The sequence below is a fragment of the Macadamia integrifolia genome, chromosome 10 (genome assembly GCF_013358625.1).
Source record: "Macadamia integrifolia cultivar HAES 741 chromosome 10, SCU_Mint_v3, whole genome shotgun sequence".
NCBI classification, from domain to species: Eukaryota; Viridiplantae; Streptophyta; class Magnoliopsida; order Proteales; family Proteaceae; genus Macadamia; species Macadamia integrifolia.
The window spans coordinates 14,469,371-14,492,721 of NC_056566.1; the positions used below are offsets into that span (position 1 = coordinate 14,469,371).

At 37.5% G+C, this 23,351-nt stretch overlaps 3 protein-coding genes across 3 annotated transcripts; all 3 read right to left on the reverse strand.

The window, feature by feature from the left end:
• Positions 1-2,483: 2,483 nt before the first annotated feature.
• LOC122090628 (polyubiquitin-like) lies at positions 2,484-6,228 on the reverse strand. The gene is made up of 2 exons (XM_042660266.1): positions 6,071-6,228; positions 2,484-4,162 (listed from the first exon to the last, which is right to left on the reverse strand). Exons 1-2 carry the CDS (start codon positions 6,125-6,127, stop codon positions 3,014-3,016), a joined length of 1,206 nt encoding a protein of 401 aa, XP_042516200.1. The 5' UTR covers positions 6,128-6,228; the 3' UTR covers positions 2,484-3,013.
• Positions 6,229-7,368: 1,140 nt separating this feature from the next.
• Positions 7,369-11,156, reverse strand: LOC122092057 (polyubiquitin-like). Its single transcript, XM_042662368.1, has 2 exons — positions 11,032-11,156; positions 7,369-8,875 (listed from the first exon to the last, which is right to left on the reverse strand). The coding sequence occupies exons 1-2, from the start codon at positions 11,089-11,091 to the stop codon at positions 7,775-7,777; spliced, it is 1,161 nt and encodes a 386-aa protein (XP_042518302.1). The 5' UTR covers positions 11,092-11,156; the 3' UTR covers positions 7,369-7,774.
• Positions 11,157-15,987: 4,831 nt separating this feature from the next.
• Positions 15,988-16,425, reverse strand: LOC122092236 (polyubiquitin-like). The gene has a single exon (XM_042662571.1). It carries the CDS (start codon positions 16,423-16,425, stop codon positions 15,988-15,990), a length of 438 nt encoding a protein of 145 aa, XP_042518505.1.
• Between the last annotated feature and the right edge of the window lie 6,926 nt (positions 16,426-23,351).

Genomic DNA, 23,351 nt, shown 5'->3' on the forward strand with positions numbered 1-23,351 from the left:
TTTTTTGTGAAAGTAGGGATAAATCCCTGCAACTACCTCTTCATCTGAGAGTATACACTACGCTAGTAGGAAACATCCATTCACAAAATCATAGCTTCCTTTGGTATAATTAAGGGTGTCTAACCATTACAAAAATCAAAATGAAACCATTGAAGTGTTTAATAAATGGTTTGGCACATCTTCCTCTTATGTTAATTTATCAAACGGATATCGTCAGCAAGCTCATTGGGATTTAAGACAACTAGCTTCCGTGCATGTATTTTTTAATTCTATGATTAAACCTAAACATGATCTTGAGTTTTTTTTTTTTTTAATCCAAGATGCATGCATCTATTTACACAATTTCCAATTCACTTTGATCATCTGGACAATCCACGAATGGGTTGTGTTCATTATTATATATTATTATATTTTATCCCATAGAAATTGCACCATCTTTTGGAAAGACAAAACAGACCCACAAAAAATCCTAGGCCCAGCACTAAAGTCGATCAATCTTATCCACAAACCTATGACATGCCCATCCACAAAAACCCAAGGTACTCCATTACCAAACCAAAGTCCACCCAAGGACTAGGTAACTTAAAAAAGGAAACATCTATCTAGGCTTGATATAATGGTATGCTCTGTAATCACAAACCCTCCAAAGACCAGGACATCTTGGGCTGTGGGAAGATTACATAATGGGGAGTGGGTGTTACTAATAACTGACTATTTAATGACAAAAAACACTACTGAAGGAGGCGCCAGGGCTTTATTGTTTGGAGCGGAGCAGACAACAAGGCAAGGATGGATTCTGAAGAAAATTTAGACTAACTTAGCGATGGTTCAAAATCTAACTTTTGATCTTGATAATATTTCTTGGGCGCTAGTGTGGCACCGCTTTTTTTGTATATATATAAATCAATGCGGAATGTTAAGCGCATACATATTATACCTCTACAGCAGAGACGACCATGACAAACTCTCAACCGTTCTCTGTAAATCATGAAAACTTTTGTAACTGCTCTTTCCCTTAATATAATATCATTTTTTCTCTCTATCAAAAAAAAAAAGTTTGATTCTGGTTCGAATTGAACCGTTTAAATCAATGATAAACTGTTAAGTTTACATTATACAACTATTAAAGAAAAACATATAACATTAAATAATTCGATTCAATGTTAAATTTATATTCATTTTAATAAAAATTTAAAGATAAAATGAAATTTTTTTTTTTTTGAGAACCATTTAATCTGAAACTGTTTCTTGATTTTGATTTCAATAGTTGAAAACATTTATCAAACTATTCCATTTTATTTGCCCAAGAAAATCTTGCACCAAACGAAATCATTTACACCAGAATCACGCCCTCCTTAGGTATAATGAATGAAGAGTGTGGGTGAGGGAGATCATTACACATGAGAGAAAAAAAGATACACACGAGTGGCTTTTCAAATCAAAATTCACAGTGATATATTGTCAACTGTGATCGAAAATGGTAGACAGGCAGAGTTTTTTCTCCCATTAAGTAATTAAGGGTAACAAAATCAAAACAAAACCATCATTGAAATCGAACCAAGCTGTTTCGATGGAAATTTTGAAACCATTCAGTAAATACTTCAATTTTGGTTTCAAATTTGAGATCATTTAATTAAATGATTTAAATCAAATTCAACTCTTTAAACTGACTAAACCATTAAATCGGTTAATGTATACATAATAAGTTGGTCAAAGTTTTCCTTCACCTATGGATGAATGATGGAACGGTGTAGATGTGACCCCCATCACTCCCTGACCCCTATTCTCCATGGTAGTGATGGGTCACCATGGCCTTAGGAAAACTCTAACTTCGAGTCATTCACTTCAATTAAACCAAAAAAAAAAAAAATTTATGTTTACATTAAACAAATGTGATAGATACACTAAGAGCCAGCAAATCTTGGTATCTCCTAAACCTGGTCCATAATTAAGGCAGATTGAAGCAGGTCAAAGTTGAATTGTTAAGCACATAAAAATATCAACTTGGGTTGGCATGGATCTATGAAGTTGCAGGTAGGGGTGTTGACATCAATCGGCCAGGCGCCCAGGCCTAATCGGTCTCATTAATTTAAACCCTTGCACTGTTTCCATCCTTTTAAGTAATCGGGCCTAGTAGGTAGGCCAGAACAGTGGCATGTTTTTATTTGATCAACCAATTTTCAGTAATCGAACTCAAAGTAATTGGGTAATCAGGCTATAATTGGGATTAACAATCCTTAAATGACCTGTAATCAAATTAAATATGCTTAAACAAGGTAATTGAGCTATAAAGTCATTTATTAGTCAGTCCCGGGCAACTGTGGGCAACTGTTGGACCGCTACCTTGCACCAAAACTTCCCTCATAATTAATTGGTTCGAGTTGGGAGACAGTCGGGACACTACCTTGCACCAGGAGGAAGGACCCTGACATGTTTTATAATCGATCAGTGCTTGACGGAGATTCTACAAATGCAGATGGATGATACAAAACCATCAATCTTCATAGAATTGCAACCAAATTACAAGTTGGGGTGAAAAGAAAAGATGATTGTCAACCTTGAGTCCAAATTGACTGCACTTCACCGGCTCACCGCAGACGATTTTGGTGCAATCAACCCTGCATTGCAAATTCACTCCTTTTCAAGCATATTCATGACAGTAAATTGCATAGGCCAATATAGACCAAAGGTCAGTGTTTTCTCTAAAGCCACGGCCGAGACAGACGAGAAGCTTAGCCAGAAGGCAATATGGTCAAGGTCTATGAGCCACCACATTCAGTACAGGTTTCCTCCTACATACACTTCCGAAATACAAACTACACATTAGCTATTGACAACAATACTTTTTCAACAAAAGGCAGCAAGCTCCAATGGTGATCCATGTCGCCGACCAAAATGCCCACAAACATAGTCTAGCTTTGGTTGGGAGTAGGGAGTGAGTGGGTCTATAACCTGCATCTGCTGAAACCAAAAGATGGAAACCAAAGAGGACAACAGGAGACTGAAGGAATCCTCATTCCTCACTAGACTGCTTAGAAAGAAATAATAGCGTTGACGAGTCCTGAATCCCATAGTCTGCCAGGGTATGTGAATCTCTCATTGTCAATCCATTATAGAAGAGCTTAGTTGGTACAAGTCCCATGCTGTTTTGGATCATAGCCTTCACTTCACGTACAGTATTTAAGAGATCTACCGGCAATGCAATAGAGTCCCTTTTACTGTTCCTGTTTGATTCCTTGACATATATGAGTATTTTCCTAGGACAAACCGCAGGTGATAAAACCAGATTTAGAGTGGAATCCTTCTGGATCATGTAGCTACTCAGGCTTGCACCGTCCTCAAGCCGTCTTCCAGCAAATTCAAGGCGCTGCAGAGCGTTTGAAACTCCAAGCTTTTGATTAATCTTTGCCATTACATCCCCGACAGTATTAGAACTCTCAACTTCAAGTGTTATGGTCTTCCCACTCCATGTCTTGACAAATATCTGAAATGAGGGAGGTAACATATCTATTACAGACTCTTCAGTGATGTTATAATGAGCCAAAGTCTGGCCACCCACAAGCTGCTGTCCAGCATAAATAAGCTTCTGTTGGTAAATAGGGAAGCCACTCATGCACTCGACTATTGATTTGAGATCATGGATGGTGTACAACCTCTTCACTTCAAGCCTCAGGGTCTCTGCAGATGGTGTTTTCACAGATATTGTAATCGTATCTCTAGGATTAAAAACCAATTGCAAGGTTGCTTCATTCTGAACATTGTTAGCAGCCAGAGTCCAGCCATCTTCAAGTTCTCTTCCAGAATAGATTAGTCTGAAGCAGTTATGTGGAATCCCCTCCTGTTCCTGAATCATAGCCTTGATGTTTTGGACCAAATCCCGTTTGTCTGCTCCAAGTACTATGGTTCTCTGGTTTGGTGGTAGCCTGACAAATAATCTCATTCCAACTGAACTTTGAAGAAATAAATGAAGGGTTGAGTCCCTCTGGACAGCATAATCAACCAGTGTTTGACTGTCCTTGAGTTCATTCCCATTAAAGAAGAGACCATGAATCTTTCCCGAAATGCCTTCCTCTTCCTGAAACTTAGCTTTAATATCTTTAATTCTCTCTGACCTATTCACCTTTAAGGCCACTGTTTTCACGACCTTCAAGAATATATTCATCTGCAACAACAATGAAATCAGAAAAGAAAGGAAGGAACCTTGAAAATTATTTTCAGCAGAGGATTTAAGGTTGTGTAACATTTTGAAATGAATTTCCCACCCCCACACCAACCCCACCGACACCCCCACCCCCAAAAAAAAAAAAAAATCTGAACACCAAATATACATGACATTGAAACTGCAAACTGTAACTTCCATTGCATGTTACACAACAATGGATGGAATTATTCTGCTTCCAAACAGATAATGCATGAGCAATCTAGGCACCAGAAGAAGTTTTAAGGCCTTGGGTTCTAAACATCAAAGGAAAAACATATATTTATTGCACAATATATCTACTCTTTATCCAAGCACAAAAGAGGGAGAAGAAAACAAGACCAAAGAAATAAAGCAGCATATGCCTGTGTCAAACTTATTGCCGAAGACTAAACCTAGGGAACCAAATTAATGTGGATGGATCCTTATCCATCCCAACCAGCACTGTGGTTTCTCAGCCACAAATGGCAATCTTGAAGAGTAACTGAAAAAAAAATGTAGCACTAATACATCTTAGACTCCTTTAAATGCTTCTAGTTCTTCAATGCACTTGTTAAAGAACTCCAGTGAGAATTATAGCCAGTGTCTTCAGCAAACCATTGGGAAACCTCTAGATAAGACAAACAGCTGCTCATACACCAGAACATGTTAAGTTCTAACTTATCAGCATCTAAGTGTACGTGAATCACATTATATATGCCCCAATGAGATAATGGAATAATTTGATTTTTGTCAAGACATGAATAGTGGAAATATGAGTTCAATTAAGTTACCTTAAGGAGATCATCAGCCACACAGCATCTTCAGCTGTAACTGTGTCATATTTCATTATCCTGACTAAACCCAGATTGCTCTATAAGATCCTTTTGCAATTTAAAGTTGGAATTTCAAAATTCCCCTGCAATTTCAAGGCTGGTTTTGGTTACATCTGCAACTTGCCTTTTGGGTTATCCTGTCAGTATTTGTCTATCATCCTCTTGCCATGATGAATTCGCTCCACCATGGCCTTTGCAATCAAGATACAAAAGAACCTCAAAGATAACAATGGATCTCTCATTTTTCAAAAATTCAGACTTATAAAAATCATTGAATCTACTAAATCAAAAAATAAAAGCTCCTCCTCTTTGGATTGAAATTACTCTCTCACAATGCACCAAATTTTGATATACCTTAAATCACCTCACCAATTGGCATCGGACTCGTGGCACTCAAAAAACCAACTATAAAGTAAGGAACTCTCCACGGACTCAAGGCAATTGTCTACATGGGTAAGCAATACATTTCACCCCTATTGGAATTAGGGCATCACCACACTCAACCTAGGCACTCCAGGTAGAAGGGATCCAATCCCTTTCTCCCCACTGCTCTTTCAGTTCCCTCTATACAAAATACTGTTGTTGTCCATAAAACTGACTTTGACATGAGAGAGTCCCCCACCCTCTCTTTATTTTCGCAGATCTCTCCAGCCGATGGTCGGTTTTTGGCACCAACAATTTGAATCCTCAGAAATGAACTACTGAGAAAATTATGAATTGCTTGTGACAGAATTTACACATGCTTTCCTTACACTTCCCCAAGACCCATGTTTCATAAATACAAGAACCAAGGATGAAAAGAAAGCAAAATAAAACTACTATTCATGGGGAAGTCTAATTGCAATAAGCATAGACTCGGGAAAGCCAGTCATGCACAGAAACTCTCATTGTCCTGTGACTAGTGAGTGCAAACACATGTTTCAGTGAGTGATAGAGAGAGAAAGAGAAATACACATCACTGGCTCAAAATTACAGGACTCCCTAAAGAATGCAGTACACAATAACATCAAACACACAAACAAACAGACGAGCAGTTGAAGGTAAAAGAAGCAAGTACCTCTTCTTCATTAGAGTTCAACGAAGTCGACCCTGGATCGCCATTTGTGGTCGCCATTGAAACAGTTAAAAACCCAAACAATTTCGACTGAAACCTGAAATTAGAGTATAACAAACCTGATGGACACTGAACCCACACTTATGTATGGATGGGTTCCTCATAAAGCAGGTTCGCAGGGAGGGAAAAAGATAATTGCTTAACTAAGAAGCAACTACCCAGGGTTTTAAGTATCGGTATCGGTATCGATATCGGTATTGATATCAGATTAATCGGATCGTAATAGTATCAGCCAAGGCAGATTCTGATACCTAACCTTTAATCCCTACAACTCCCTCTTCATCTAAGAGCATATGCTACGCTGGTAGGAAACACTCATTCACAAATCATAGCTTCCTTTGGTATAATCAAGGGTGTCTAACCATTACAAAAGTCAAAATGAAACTATGTATATCGAAACCATTAAAGTGTTTGATAAATGGTTTTTTGGTTTGAACTGAACAGTTTAAATCGACGATAAATTTTTAAGCTTACATTAGAGAACTATTAAAAAAAATATATAACATTAAACAGTTCGATTCAATGTTAAATTTACATTCATTTTAATAAAAACTTTAAAGATAAAATGAATTAAAAAAAAATTTGAAAACCATTTTAACTGAAACTGTTTCTTGATCTTGATTTCAATAATTGAATATCATTCATCGTAAAGGATTTGAACCCTACCCCCTATAGCCCGCCCAATGTATCTAGACGTGAGAACGCAAACAGAGAGGGTTCTTACGCCCCCACATAAAATTATCAACTCGGGTTAGCATGGATCTATGAAGTTGCAAGTAGGGATGTCGACCGGTTTTTCCACTATTTTGGGTAATTGGGCCACATTGGTTGGTTTTAGTCCATAATCGGGCTCAAAAAAATTGGATTAATCAGGCTATAATTAGGATTTATACGGACTATAATTGGGATTTATACAGGCTAATTGAATAAATGGTCAGCAAAATAGGCTTAAACAGGCTATTTAGGCAATAAACGATCACAATATCCAGGCCGTCTCAGTCAATCGATCGTTGGCCACTACCTTGCACCAAGAGTCCAAGACTGCCCGATTAGTAATCAATCTCAGTCAAATTACTGTCTCGCACCAGGATTGCCCGATTATTAAAGTCATCGGACGACTGTCAGGCCACTACCTTACACCAAGAGCCCACATAGCAAATTTGCAACATTATCACCATTAAACCTTGCTAACAGTAACTTCCATGCATCATCAAACTCTGTAAATAACATGCTCAAATCCATCCAAGAAACAAGCAGCATTGCCATAAACGAAAAAAGTCTAATGTAGTCCAAAGGTCAGTGTTTTCCCATAAAACCACAGCTGAGACAGACAAGAGAAGCTTAACCAGAAGGTGACATGGTCAGGGAGATCCTATGAGCCACCACATTCAGTACAGGTTTCCTCCTATTTACAAGTACACATAATAGCTATTGACAAAATACTTTTCAACAGAAAGCTGCAACCTCCAATGATGATCCATGTTGCTAGCCAAAATGCCCACAAACATATTCTAGCTTTTGTTGGGACTAGGGAGTGAGTGGGTCTATTACCGGCATCTGCTGATGAAACAAAAGATGGGAACCAAAGAGGACAGCAGGAGACCGCAGGAATCCTCACTAAGACTTCACAGAATGAAATTCTAGTATTCAGAAGTTATGAATCCCACAGTCTGCCAGATTAAATGAATCTCTTAGTTTCAATCCTTCATGGAAGAGCTTAGTTGGTACAACTCCCATGCTGACTCGGATCATAGCCTTCACTTCACGCACAGTATTTAAGCGATCTACCAGAAATGGCATGGGGCTCCCGAGCCTCGCGTTTGATGCCTTGACATAAATGGTTATTTTTAGTGCAGGTGACAAAACGAGATTTAGAGTGGAATCCTTCTGGATCATGTAGCTACCCAGGCTTGCACCGTCCTCAAGCAGTCTTCCAGCAAATTGAAGGCGCTGCTGCGCGCTTGAAAACCTAAGCTTTTGATTAATCTTTGCTGTAACATCCCCAACAGTATTAGAACTCTCAACATCAAGTGTTATGGTCTTTCCACTCCATGTCTTGACAAATATCTGAAATGAGGGAGGTAACATCTCTATTACAGAGTCTTCAGTGATGCTATAATGAGCCAAAGTCTGGCCATCCACAAGCTGTTGTCCAGCATAAATAAGCTTCTGTTGGTACATAGGGATGCCACTCATGCACTCGATTATCGATTTGACATCATGGATGGTGTACAACATCTTCACTTCAAGCCTCATGGTCTGTGCACATGGTATTTCTACATGTAACATCATCACATCTCTTGGATTGAAAACCACTTGCACAGTTGCTTCATTCTGGATGTTGTTAGCAGCAAGAGTCCAGCTATCTTCAAGTTTTCTTCCAGAATAGATTAGTGTAAAAGAGTTCTGTGAGATCCCCTCCTCATCCTGAATCATGGCCTTGATCTTTTGGACAGAATCCCTTATGTCTGCTTCAAGTGCTATGGTTCTCTGGTTTGGTGGAAGCCTGACAAACAATTTCATTCCAACGACGGCAGCTTGAAGAAACAGATGGAGGGTTGAGTTCTTCTGGATAGCATAATCTACCAATGTTTGGGTGTCCTTTAGTTCATTTCCAGCAAAGAAGAGACCTTGAATATTACCCGGAATGCCTACCTTGTCCTGGAACTTAGCTTTAACATCTTTAATTCTCTCCAACCTCTTCACCTTGAAGGCCACTGTTTTCATGACCTTCAAGAATATATTCATCTGCAACAACAGTGAAATCAGAAAAGAGAGGTAGCGACCTTTGCAATTAGTTTCAGCAGAGGATTTAACGCTCATTTTGAAATGGGCTTAAGTACCCACCTCCCCTCCTCTTCCCCCAACACCCCACCTCCCCAAAAAAAAACAAAAACAAAAAATTGTGTCAATATCTCAACAGTCTACACCAAATCTACATGATATCGAAACTGTAAATCTTAGCTTCAAGTGCATCACGCACAACATAGTCATTTGACAGCCCTAAAGATGTTATGATAGAGTAGAAGCATATATCCATCACATGAAATGAAATAATTCTGATGCCAAGCAACAGATCAATCAGCACTCTAGGCACCAGAATAAGCTCATGGTCATGGGATCTACATAGCTGATCCCATTAAGCTGGGATAAGGCTGAATTTTTTGTTGTTGTTTCTTGGGTACATAAGAAGAAAAAATAAATTTAATTCACAATATCTTTACTCTTTAGCCAAGAACAAAAGAGGGAGATTGATGCTGCAACCAACATGGTTGCCTAGTGCTTTTTTTTTTTTAAGAATCTAAGAAAAAGGTTTTAATTACCTCTGACATAGAAGCCCCAAACAGGCAAAGTACAGAAATAAAAACTAGAAATACAAGAACGCAGGACAAAAAAAAACCGAAGTAAAAATACAAGAGCTACCAAGAAGAGTCCTCACCAACACCCAAATAGACAGAATGAACTTTTCAACTCAAATCCTGAACAAAAAGCAAAGAAAGAACTGCACTACATAGGGCACACTTCACCTTTCATATCAGATCAGTATAGGATGTGCACAAATGTGCACCTTGCAGTCAGACAAGTCCTTGACAGGTTGGCCTTGACAAATTTTTTTTTTTTTTCTTTTGGGGGTTGGGGGGTGGTGGGGACGGGGGACACAATTAAGGCTCTATTTGTTTGCAAGGGAAATATAGGGAAGGGAAGTGAAAATTTTAAACCGAAGAAAAAAACTTTTGAAATCATTATCCTCACATGATATATTTATTTTTTATAGGTAGGCCCAAAGAAGAGTTGAACTCTTGACCTCTTTATTGTGAGGAGTTGGTCTTTGCCAACTTAACTCCAAAATCCAAATCATTTTATATTTGATTATTAAATTTCACTTTATTTTGCATCCAAATCCCTTGGATTTGAAAAGTAAAATAAAAATTACATCTAAAAGGTATCACTGCTAAATATAGTAAGAAGTTTAAGTAAGCCAAACAATCATATGTTGATTAATTATTACAAAAATTCCTTTTTAAGGTCTTAAAAATTTCACTTCGCATCCGTTTAATTTCCCTTGCAACCAAATGGATAGCCTAATGTTAGTGTGTCTATCCCTAGTCACAACACATTTTCACCGAGTTCCCCAAACCATTTTTGGACACATGTATCCATATCCTCAAGTGGATATAACTACTTGACAAGCCAATATCATCATTTTATCACTAAACATTTGATAGTTTTGTTAACCTAGTAGAATCTTTTCCCAACCATCATAGTCTCTCTATCCAACTTCACAAAATCCCAATATACTGGCCCATGTAAAAAATGTCCCCACATCCTTCGGAGTGGGAATAGTCCCTAAGGTCCCCCATAAGCCATTTCCACTCCGAAGAGGGTGGGAGCCCCAAGGAAGAAGAAACAAGGGTGGTGCCAAGGGGATTCAAACCCAGGTAAGATGCTTCCTAAGGCGCTTTACCCACTACGAATCACCAATGGACCAAACCCCCACCTTCGGATCAGTCACGGTTATCTTGTTCATAAGTTACACATAAACAGTGATTCTTGAGGAAAGAGTTAAGACTAGTAAGAATCATTTCTTCCATTAAACAAACAGAAGTTACTCCAGATCACCATTTCTACTAGTTAAATAGGCCACTACCCCATGTTTCAATGAGTGATAGAGAAAAACAAAAACAAATCTCAGGATCAAAACTTTAAAAACTCCCTATAGAATGCAGTGCACAACAACATCAACTGAATGATCACAGAACCCAAAACCCAAAACATTTAATCGATCTATCATACATTACCCACATACAAACACATCAAAGAGATAAAAAATAAACTAACTTAAATAGTTTGATCCTCTCTCACAAACAAACACATGCCCAATTGAAGGTAAAAGGAGCAAGTACCTCTTCTTCATCGTTGGAGTTCAAGGAAGTCGACCCTGGATCGCCACTTGCACTCGCCATTGAGATGATTGAAAACCCTAACAAATTAGACTGAAACCTCAAATTAGAACATACCAAACCATATAGACACCCAAACCCTTTTCTATAGGCTATAGCTTATGGGTATATATATATATATATATATATATATATATATATAGGTTCCTCATAAAAGGGAGGGAAAATTATTCTTTCCCAATCGAAAATGAAGGTGAGCCAGCAAATCTTAATTAGATCCTAAACCGGTCCAAGGTCAAGGCAGATTGAACCGGGTAAAAGTTGTTGGATTTTGGGCCATATTAATATGGGTAATCTATTGGGCTCATGGTGACTTGGTCCACTTAAAAGAATAGGCTCAGCTAGGGGTGTCAATAGGTCGGGCCAGGCCAGGCCAGGCCTGGCTGTGTGAAATCCTTGCACCGTGAATGCATGTTTATTGAACGGGCCTAGGTTTGGGGGGCATGGTACGATTTATAATCAGGCCGGTCGGTGTCGGCTTTAATCGGGCTACCTTAAACGGGTCTTAAATGGGCCTTAAACGGGCTATGGGCTTATTTAATTCTAAATGGGCCTACCATAAAATCATTTTTTAAGTTGATTAAACTATTGGTTTTACAATTTAACCATTTTTCTTAGAATTTAAGAAAATAAGATTCTTGGAAAAGGTATTTACAATTTAAGCATTACTTATATTTTTGTAGTATTAGTGGTGGAACAGGTGTTTACGATTTAAGCATTTTTCTAAAAGGGGTCGGGTCGGTCGGACTAAGTGAGTCGGTTCTAATAGGCTACTTAAGTGGGTCAGGCCAGTCGGGAGCCCGACGGGCTACAACTCTGCACCGTAAACACTCGTTTAATAAACGGGCCCCGCTTAAGCTCAACACATTTATTAAACGGGTCGGTTTAGGTCAGGCCATAAGCAAGTTGGGTTGGGTAAGGCCTACCGGTGCTGGCTCAGGATTGACACCCCTACGCTCAGCCCACCTATTATGGGAGTAATTAGGACTGGATTTTTACTATAAATAATCTCTATAGTCCCTTCAGTCACATAATGCGAGAAAACAAGTTGCTCACACAATTGTGGAAGAAATCCGTGTGAAAGATCATAAAGGACTGATTTTGTTCATGGAACCAATCTTCAAGTACGAGGGATAAAAATTCGTGATCTATACTCGTGAAGGATTCTCACATGGTTGGCATGGAGCCATAAATTGTAAGAAGTCGAGACCACTGTTAGCAAAAACACGGTTTATCATATGCTTCTCAAAGATACTTAAAAAAATAGCAAACTTCAAGCATTCCCATTCTATACATGTTTAAAACACTTTTCCGTTTTTATGACCTTTTTAAGATTTAATTTTTTAACATAATATTTATTTAATTGATCATATATATCTCTCATCGACTTGATTCTTTCACCAACTTGAAGCTAACGCAATTGACTATATTTCTCATGATATTACCTTCAACTCAAATTCAATTCACAGACCCCGAAATTGAGCTATAAATTGACCTATTTGCTGAAAATTATTTCTAAAGTAATGACTCCTAACTCTAATTGAACATATATCACTTCTACAGTATATTGAGACATGGGATGTATAAGCATTAATGCTAGATATTGAAATTGTTTTGAGCATTAGATGCAGATATTCATATAATAATTCCTTAATTTATGTGAGTATACTACCCTTTTTTTAGTTCCATTTGTTTAAAATCTACACGTTTAAAATCCATATTGTTCATTTTTTGATTTTTACCGTTCTATGTTTTTTTGACCGTATCATTTGAAAAAAATTACTGTTTAAAACTCATACCATCCATTTCCCTTTTTTAGCCGTTCCCATTTTTGCTAACTATGGTCGGGACTATATTCATGCTTAGATTGGGTTGATGGTGCTTCTCACTAGTCTGCATTTTGGTTCAATGGTCTGATTGCCGATCACTGGTCCCCTAAGAAAACTGGATTTTAGGTTGGTAAGCTCATGTTGCTTCAAACAAGACACACAGAGTAGCTCATGACTAAGTGGACAGACCCATTAATTAGGCATTAAGATTAGATTAGATAAAACTTTAATTGCTACTTATGCCCTATAATGACGGCTGCTAGCTTTATCCTTTTGAACATAATGATTAGTTATGATATAGATTAGTAATACCTCGCTATGTCCCAGTAATCTTACTCGGATCTTATTAACATGGACCACAAACACGTATATTATAGAATAGATTGCACATTGATCATATTGTATTTGAATGCAAGAAGTATAAAGTTAGGGTTGAGGTTCACTACCTAGTTGTGTCCGGCTTGAACCAACGTCTCAGCCAATAGGATGATACGCATTGGGCATCCAACATCGGGGTTGGATTAGTCATTTTACAGCCCCCACGTGATAGGACATAGGGAAATGTGACTAAGAAATGGGCTTAGGGTTTCTTACATGCCCATGCCCTCATTTTTCTTTACTGATTCATTTTTTTTTTGTCTTTTAAGATTATTAAGTCCTTCTATGTACACATTTAGAGGTGTCAATTCCTAAACCGAACCGGTAAAATCGGCCGGACTGAACCGATAACAACACGGATCGAACCGAATCGAAGCCTTATTGGTTCGGTTCGGATTCGAGTATTGCAACCCCAAAACCAAACCAAACCGCACCGGAAACCAGATGAACCCGAAACCAAACTGAAACCGGCTCAAAACCCAGACCGAAATCGAAACCAAAACCAAACCGGTAAGAAACCGAAACACTCCAAAATTCATTACAAAAAAATCAAAATTTGCATAGTTTTGTATACATTTGTATGGAAAGTCGAATCCAAACTAGACCAAAACCAAAACCAACCCGGTTACAAAATCGATTTAAGAAACCGAAGACAAACCAAAACCAAACCGCACCGAAACCGAAACCAAAATGAAACCGGAATTTCCTTATTGGTTCGGTTTCGGTTTCAACTTTCCCACACCAAAACCGACTCAACCTGGACCGAAACCGAACCGAACCGACCGATTGACACCCCTATACACATTACTTGCTTTCTCGGACTTTGTAAAATGTGGCCTATTTAGAGGATTATTTTACTCTCTCTCTCCCCATATTGCTTAAAAACAAATTGAGAGAGGATAGGTATGCCATCAACTTTTTTTTGGTAAGATTACGACATGTTAGACATCTGCTGTCTGGTGGTATGCCTAATCTTTTTCTAAATTTTAAATATCACTTTCATCTTTGATTGAGAAGAGAAAGATAAGCATAGCATATATTGGTATTGGAAAAAAAAAAAAGAGATAAAAACGTAAAAGACAGAGAAAAGGGAGCAAGGTTCTAAGTATCAGTATTGGATTAGTCGGATCGGTTGGATTGTATTGGTATCAGTCAGAGGATGATATACTGATACTGATATCTGACCAATTATGATCAGGTATTTGATGAAGGGTAAAATCATGAAACTGGATTTGGTTCACATACGAGATTGTTCTCGTGCATTCTTGGTCCGTGCATTTGGAATCCATTTTCTCTCTCTTCATTTAATAGATTTTAAATCCATGAACTAGGGATATACAAGAACAATCTCGTACATGAACCTAATCCGAATTCTAAAATCATTAGGTTTTTCTTTTTCTGTAAAGTAAAGGTAGAACCGATGATCAAGGCCTATAAGGTATGATTCAAATCGATATTATATTGGTATCGGTTGATCCAGTTTCCAAGATGTAAATCCTGGGTAAAAGAATTGAGGGTTAAATGTAAAGGTGTCAATTGGGAACTGAAACCGAATACCGTAACCAATATTGAACCGAATTAACCAAGCCGAACCAAACCAAATTAATTTGGTTCAAATCTGGTTTGAATATGTGAGTATGCTCCTCAATTCGGTTTGGTTTTGATTTCAGATGTAAGAATCATCGGTTCAAATCGAAGCCAAACCTAATTATCTTAAAGCCAAAAAAAGGAAAAAACCCTAGTATAGTAGTATCGTTAAGACTCAAGTGGGATTTTTTCAATATTCAATTTTGAAAATTCAAAAGTGTTTTTCGCAAGATTTTTTTTTTTTTTTTTTTTTTTTTCAGGTGGTAAGTGTTTTTTACAATTTATCATCACATATTTACATACTAAGACAATTTTGTAGTTAGCAATGGTCGTAAGGCCCATAACTTGAGCCCATTATGGCCTTTGGTCCATCACAGTCATGGTTCAAAAGTGGAACCATTTTCATAACTGCATTAAAACCAAAGCACAAAATCGAATTAAAATTACATATCAAAACCAAATTGAAAAATACTGTTGTTGTCCATAAAACTGATCCACACTCAAGAAAACGTGACTGTAGTCAACCCTGCATTGCAAATTCACTCCTTTTCAAGCAAAATCATGACAGTAAATTGCATAGGCCAATATAGACCAAAGGTTAGTGTTCCCTCAAAAGCCACGGCCGAGACAGACAAGAGAAGCCTAGCCAGAAGGCAATATGGTCAGGGAGGTCTATGAGCCAACACATTCAGTACAGGTTTCCTCCTACATACAATGTAGAAATTTACAAACTACACATTAGCTATTGACAAGATACTTTTTCAACAAAAGGCTGCAATCTCCAATGGTGATCCATGTCGCCGGCCAAAATGCCCACAAACATAGTCTAGCTTTTGTTGGGAGTAGGGTGTGAGTGGGTCTATAACCTGATCTGCTGAAACCAAAAGAAGGGTACCAAAGAGGACAGCAGGAGACTGCAAAAATCCTCAGTAGGACTGCTTAGAACGAAATAATAGCGTTGACAAGTCCCGAATCCTAGTCTTCCAGAGTATGTGAATTTAGCATTTTCAATCCATCATAGATGAGCATAGTTGGTACAAGTCCCATGCTGTTTTGGATCATAGCCTTCACTTCACGTACAGTATCTAAGTTTGTATTGGACAGATTAGATTAGTGTAAAAGAGTTCTGTGGGATCCCCTCCTTATCCTGAATCATGGCCTTGATCTTTTGGACAGAATCCCTTGTGTCTGCTTCAAGTACTATGGTTCTCTGGTTTGGTGGAAGCCTGACAGACAATTTCATTCCAACTACAGCAGCTTGAAGAAACAGATGGAGGGTTGAGTTCTTCTCGACAGCATAATCAACCAGTGTTTGGGTGTCCTTTAGTTCATTTCCAGCAAAGAAGAGACCCTGAATCTTACCCGGAATGCCTACCTTGTCCTGGAACTTAGCTTTAACATCTTTAATTCTCTCCGACTTCTTCACCTTGAAGGCCACTGTTTTCATGACCTTCAAGAATATATTCATCTGCAACAACAGTGAAATCAGAAAAGAGAGGTTGCGACCTTTACAATTAGTTTCAGCAGAGGATTTAAGGCTCATTTTGAAATGGGCTTAACACCCCACCTCCCCTCCTCCTCTCCACCCCCCCCCCTCCCTCACACCCCCTCCCCCCCAAAAAAAAGTCAATCTCTCAACAGCCTCCACCAAATCTACATGATATTGAAACTGCAAAGCATAGCTTCTAGTGCATGATGCACAACATAGTCATTTGACAGCCTAAAGATGATATGATAGAGTAGAGGCATATATCCATATCATGAAATGGTTGAAATAATTCTAATGCTACACAATAGATCCATTATCAATCTAGGCACCAGAATAAGCTCATGGTCTTGGGATCTACACAGTCGATCCCATTAAGTTGAGATAATGCTGAATTGTTTTTCTTTATTGGTCTTGGATACATAAAAAGAAAAACTTAAATTTAATTCACAATATCTTTACTCTTTAGCCAAGAACAAAAGAGTGAGATTAATGTTGCACCCAACATGGTTGCCTAGTGCCCTTTTTTTTTTCTTTTCTTTTTCAAATGTAAGAAAAAGGTTTTAATTACCGCTGACAGAGAAGCGCCAAACAGCAAAGTACAGAAAATAAAAGATATAAATACAAGAACCAAGGACGAAAAAGAAACCAAGTTAAAATACAAGAGCCACCAAGAAGAGTCCTCACCAACACCCAAATAGACAAAATGAACTTTTCAACTCAAATCCTGAACAAAAAGCAAAGAAAGAACTGCACTACGCACTACATAGTCAGACAAGGCCTTGACAAGTTGTTTTTCTTTTTTTCTTTTTTTTTGGACACAATTAAGGCTCAGTTTGTTTGCAAGGGAAATGTAAGGAAGGGAAGAGATTTTTTTTTTAAACCGAAAAAATAAACTTTTGTAATCATTACCCCCACATGATTTATTTTTATAGGTAGGCCCAAAGGAGAGTTAAACTCTTGACCTCTTTATTGTGAAGAGTCGGTCTTTGCCAACTGAACTCCAAATCATTTCATATTTGATTATTAAATGTCACTTTATTTTGCATCCAAATCCCTTGAATTTGAAAAGTAAAATAAAAATTACATCTAAAAGGTATCACTGCTAAATATAATAAGAAATTTAAGTAAGCCAAACAATCATATGTTGACTAATTATTACACAAATTCATTGTTAAGGTTTTAAAAAATTCACTTCTCTTCTATTTGATTTCCCTCGCAACCAAATGGATAGCCTAATGTTAGTGTGTCTATCACTGGTCAGTAGTCACGACACATTTTCGTCAAGTTCCCCTAACCATTTTCGGACACATGTATCCAAATCCTTAAGTGGATCCAACTACTTGACAAGCCAATACCATCATTTTAACAGTAAACATTTGATGGTTTTGTTAACCTAGTAGAATCTTTTCCCAACCATCATAGTCTCTCTATCTAACTTCACAAAATCCAAATTGCTAGCCCACGTAAAAAATGACCCCACATCCTTCGGAGTGGGAATAGTCCCTACAGGCCCCCACAAGCCGTTTCCACTCCAAAGAGAGTGGGAGTCCCAAGGAAGAAAAAACAAGGGTGGTGCCAAGGGGATTCAAACCCATCACGAATCACCAATGGACCAACCCCCCTTGGGGTCAGTCAAGGTTATCTTGTTCATAATTTACACATAAACAGTGATTCTTGAGGAAAGAGTTAAAGACTGTAGTAAGAATCATGGCTTCCATTAAACAAACAGAATTTACTCCATATCACCATTTCTACAAGTTAAATAGGCCCAAGATTAAGGCAGATTGAACTCGATAAAAACTGTTGGGTTTTGCACTATATTAATATGGATGATCTATTAGGTTCATGATGGTTTGGCCCACTTAAAGGGATAGGCTCGGCTCACCTATTGTGGAAATAGTTAAAGCTTGATGGATTATTATACGCAGTCTCTATGATCCCTGTAGTCACATAACATGAGAACACAGTTTGGTCACAGAGCTGTGTAAGAGACTGCAAAAGATCATAGATAACTGATTTTGTTCGTGGAACTAATCTTCAAGTACGAGGAGTAAAGTTTGTGAATTATATTCATGAAGGCTTTCACCTGGGTTGGCATGGAACCATGAATTACGGAGTCAGGACTATATTCATGCTTAGATTGGGTTGATGGTGCTCTCATTAGTCTACATTATGGTTCAATGGTCTAATTTCGGCTCAATGGTCCACTAAGAAAACTGGTTTTAAGGTTGGTAAGATAGGGCTAAGACGCCAAGTGGCTAACCTCATGTTGCTTCAAACAAAACACGCAAAGTAGCTTATGACGAAGTGGACAGACCCATTAATTAGGCATCAAGATTAGATTAGATAAAACTTTAATTGCTACTTATGCCCTATAATGATGGCTGCTAGCTTTATCCTTTTGAATAGAATGATTAGTTACGATATAGATTAATAAATACCTGGCTATATTCTAGTAATCTTCGTTAGATCTTATTAATATGGACCACAAACATGTAAATTATTGAATATATTGTACACATTAATCATATTTTATTTGAATGTAAAAGGTACATTCACTATCCTGGTCAGTGTAGCTTGCACAAGTGCCTCAACCAATGCGATGATGTGCATTGGACATCTAACATGGAGGTTGAATTTATCATTTTGCAGCCCCTTGTGAGAGGACATAAGAAAATGTGCGATTAGAAGTGGGCTTAGGGTTTCATATATGCCCATCCCCTCATTTTTTTTCTTCAAGTTCTTCCATGTACACATTACTTGCTATCTGGAACTTCATAAAACATATACCATTTAGAGGATTATTTTACTCTCTCTCTCTCCATCCATCCAGTGTTTAAAAATAAATGGAAGAGGAATGGGCATGTCACAAACTTTTGGTAAACTAATGATATGCACCAATGATCAATTAGAAGGTTGGACACAAGATGATTTGGGATTCTTTTTTATAGCGTGAGGAAACAGAAAGACGCATGATGGACGCCTGGTGACGTTCCTTTCCCCAAATTTTAAAATTTTAAATAACACATTTACCTTTAATAGAGAAGAGAAAGATTGGAAGACAATAGGATGGAGAAGTAGAGATACCCAAAAGGATAAGCATAGCATATATCACTGTTGGAAAAAGAAAGAGACAAAGGTAAAAGACATGGAAAGGTGAGCAAGGTTTTAAGTATCAACTATCAATATTGGATCAATCGGATCAGTTGGATCGTATCGATATCAATCAGAGTCTAATAGGGTAATATTGATACCAAAAGGTGTCATATGCATGGATTTAATTACCGGTATATGATACTGATCCAGGATTGACTGTATTGGTCTAGATCAATTATTATTATTACCTTTATTTTTCATTAAAAATAAATTTACAATTTTACCCCTAATCTCGATATGGTACCTGATCCCAGATTTGCCAGGTATTACGATCAGTCTCAGCCAATACCAATACGTATCAGCTGATCTAATGACGGTACCTAAAACTATGGTCATATGAAACCATGGATTTAGGTATGGCCAATATCAATTCTTGGCCGACCATAGCCACTCTAGAATTTTTATTAGAAATATCAAATTGTTTATATTATCCAATATTTGGTTTTCATCCACCCCCAAAAATTTGTTTCTCATAACTTTTTTTTGGGTGAATTTGTTTCTCATAACTTGAAATGACCTAACATGGAGTGCAATTGAAATCAATTCTCATCATCACCTTGCGTGATACGTTCTTTCTTGACTTTTCTCTTGTTTCACAATTTGCATTTGTAGTACTTGTATTGTTATGATTATGTTTCATTCCCTTCCTCTTCCCCCACCATTATAAAAGCACTTGGAGAGGGTTTTCTAAACAAGTAGGGTATTCTATAGTTTACACCTTTTCATTTTTATTTATTTTTATTTTATAAAAGGGGAAAAAGAAACTTGAAGACATCGTGGCCCCTACATTTAGACAAAATGAGGGGTGAAATGATATCCCACCCCTAATAAAATGCAGAAAAGCATTCCCATATTAATGTTTCTGCTAGTGTTTTTATTGGCCCACACCCTATTGTGGCGGCCACTCTACCTTCTGGAAATCTTCTTTACAAAATTAGTATTGTTTGGTGGGAGAGTGCATCCTCTGCCAAAATATGTCTCTCTCCTCTTTCATGTGAAATGACCTAGATGGGAGACCGAAAATAATTCTCCCAACCTCAAAGAGCCTTTTCCCAAAAGCATTTTAGTCCCTGTTTTTTCCCACTATTCAGTAGGCCTTCATTTTACACTTTTCAGGTGACAAGTTTATTTGTTGCAAATGGAGCAAATTATTCCTATACAAAGGATTATATTTGTCATGAGATGGCCAATTGAATGGGTTCTACCACATGTTAAAGTAAAATCATAAATTTTGTTTTGTGGTTCTCATGTCAACATACTCTCTCCTCCCGCACCATGTGGACTCTTTGTCAAAATCAACTACTGTGCTGCTATTGGTGTGGCATAGGAGACCCCCTAAAAAAAATAGCATCGAGGGAAATCCATGGTCTTTATTTTCTGAAAAATTCCCTTGACAACCGCTTACCCTTTTTTTTTTCTTTTTTTTTCTTTTTTTAATGAAAAACCAAAATAAATTTATTGAAATAATAATTCTTTCTTTTAACGACCACTTACTCATTAATTCCTAATTGTTAAAACCAATTCGCAAAGATAAGGAAAAAACAAAACATACAACCACACACAAAGACAAAGAATTTAACATAGTTTAGCACAAATATTTACATCCACCCAAGAGAATTATAGATCTTTCCATGATGAAAAAAAAAAAAAAAAAAAACTCTACACCACTATGTACATAACTTTTTGATCTCCTTAATTTGTGTATGCCGATGGTTTCCTTCAATACATAAAGAGGTGCTAACATGTTGGCCTATCGAGTCTAATTGGTCCCCACCAATTTAAATTCATGCATTGTTTTCGCCCATTTAGGTAATCAAGCCTCGTAAACCAGGACAAGGACATGTTTATATTTGGTTGATCAGTTATCAACCCATAATCTAGCTCAAGTAATTGTGGTTATAATCAGTCTTCAAATGGATTAATTGACTAATCATGCTATAAATGATTCTTAAACAGTCCAGAAATGGGTATAATCAATCTAAATTGGCTTAAACAAACTAACCATGCAATAAATGATCAGCTATCAATAGGTCACTATATATGATCGATTCCACCTATTTCAACACTCCTTACAAGTCTATATAAACTCTCTATCATCTTCCTTGCAACACAGTTATGGCCCTCCTAGAAACCCAAAGAACTACACCTTCAAATGAACGTTGTAACCTTTTGAATCTAGTGTTCTTAGTTAAATCAGATTCTTCTTTAGATTTGACATATGTTTACTGCAGTAAAACTTCACACAGTCCTACCAATGCGTGAATCTTTACAGTCCAAATCCCAACATTCATGCTTTTAGTATTGTTTGCCAATTTGATCATACCACATTTTTTTTTTTCTGAAATTACACTACCACTATTCGTGACTTTCATTTGATATGCCCTTGGCCTAACCACCACAAGTAAACAAATCGTTATCCTCCTTTGACATCACCGACCTTGTTATTTCTCTGTTGCATTTCATTTATTAGCAAAACATCAATAACTTTGTCAAGTCTGAAAGTATCATTTCTGAACAGTAGTATAGTTATAATGTGATTAAATGAAAGAGGTAGGGGTAGCGCAGTTGGTGAGTAACGAACTTGGTACAAGTCATAAATTCGGACATCTCACGAGGCACACCTTGGGCCACTCACACGGGGATGTTTAGTGCTCTTCACTGTTTTCAGTTAAAGTTGATTGGTTCTCATTCAACCCCGGTATATCCGGTCCATGTGGTTGTGGGATCAATATGGGCCCGCGGGACTAGTCAAGCAGAAGGCCTAGATACCGGTTGTTAGTAAAAGAAAAAAATGAAAGAGGTAAAGATCAAGTGAATATGAGAAGTGTCTTATCCTCCTTTTTGATCATAACATCAAGAGTGGATAACTTCATTAGTATTGTTTTTAATTCATCTTAGTGTACCTCAATTTTTTCTCATTTCGACAACTGGGGACTATACAAAGGTATTTTAAAAACTAATTAGTTTGTTAATTATATGGACTTACACATGCCTTCAACTTAATCCAAACTTCTTATGAAGCTGCTCATCCAATGATCTTGTGAAGACTGTTATTCATAAGATACAACTAGATTGTGATATTTGTTAGATCTTTCCACTCTATTCACTCATCTTTGTCATCTCGTCAAGCTGTTTAATTTCTTCTTGAGATGTTTGATTGTCTCCTCTAGTATAATAATATTCTTCACCTGTTTTTTTCGTTAACACAAAGTCATATAACCATTGAAGGGTCCTATAGGGAAACTTGAATCCTTTACCGCCTGATTTATCCGATCTTTAACCTCCAAGCCCGTCATTAACCTAAATGAACCCAAGCACCATTGATCTTGCTTGAACTTGTATGATCTACACCAATGAAGTAGAATCTATCCCGCGTTCCTAGTGCCAAAAAACCTTGAAACACTAAATTTTACACATGATCAAGTTTTCCACTTGACCCTCCATTTTTAGGGCACACTGTGTTCCACATTCTCTATCTCTTAGGGCACAGTGGCACACCGTGTCCCACATTCCCCAATTTTTTCTCATCTTTTCCTTTCCTCTTATTTTTTTCCACAATTTCCAACAGTTGCAACACTCTTCCTCTTTCACATAGGTGCAACCTTTCTTTCATAAGGCAGCTATGAGCCCCCTTTTATCTTTTGCAAATTAGAAAAAAAAAAAAAATTCGTCACTAAAAGTATTTTTTCTTGTAGTGTTCTCTCCCACTCGTTGCATATCCTCTCCCTTGTCCCTAACAACAAACAGAGAGAACGAGCAAAACCTATTGAAGGAGAACATATCAAATCATCAAAGCTTGATGTCAACAAACCAAGAGATATCTT

What these genes read in the sequence shown, in the direction of transcription:
- LOC122092236 (XM_042662571.1), bottom strand. Translation starts at nt 16,425, where the DNA reads ATGAGCCTTAAATCCTCTGCTGAAACTAATTGTAAAGGTCGCAACCTC.
- LOC122090628 (XM_042660266.1), bottom strand. Translation starts at nt 6,127, where the DNA reads ATGGCGACCACAAATGGCGATCCAGGGTCGACTTCGTTGAACTCTAAT. An exon ending in TGAACTCTAATGAAGAAGAG is followed by an intron (nt 4,163 to 6,070) that starts GTACTTGCTTCT and finishes TTGTTGTTGCAG; the next exon opens with ATGAATATATTCTTGAAGGT.
- LOC122092057 (XM_042662368.1), bottom strand. Translation starts at nt 11,091, where the DNA reads ATGGCGAGTGCAAGTGGCGATCCAGGGTCGACTTCCTTGAACTCCAAC. An exon ending in ACTCCAACGATGAAGAAGAG is followed by an intron (nt 8,876 to 11,031) that starts GTACTTGCTCCT and finishes CTGTTGTTGCAG; the next exon opens with ATGAATATATTCTTGAAGGT.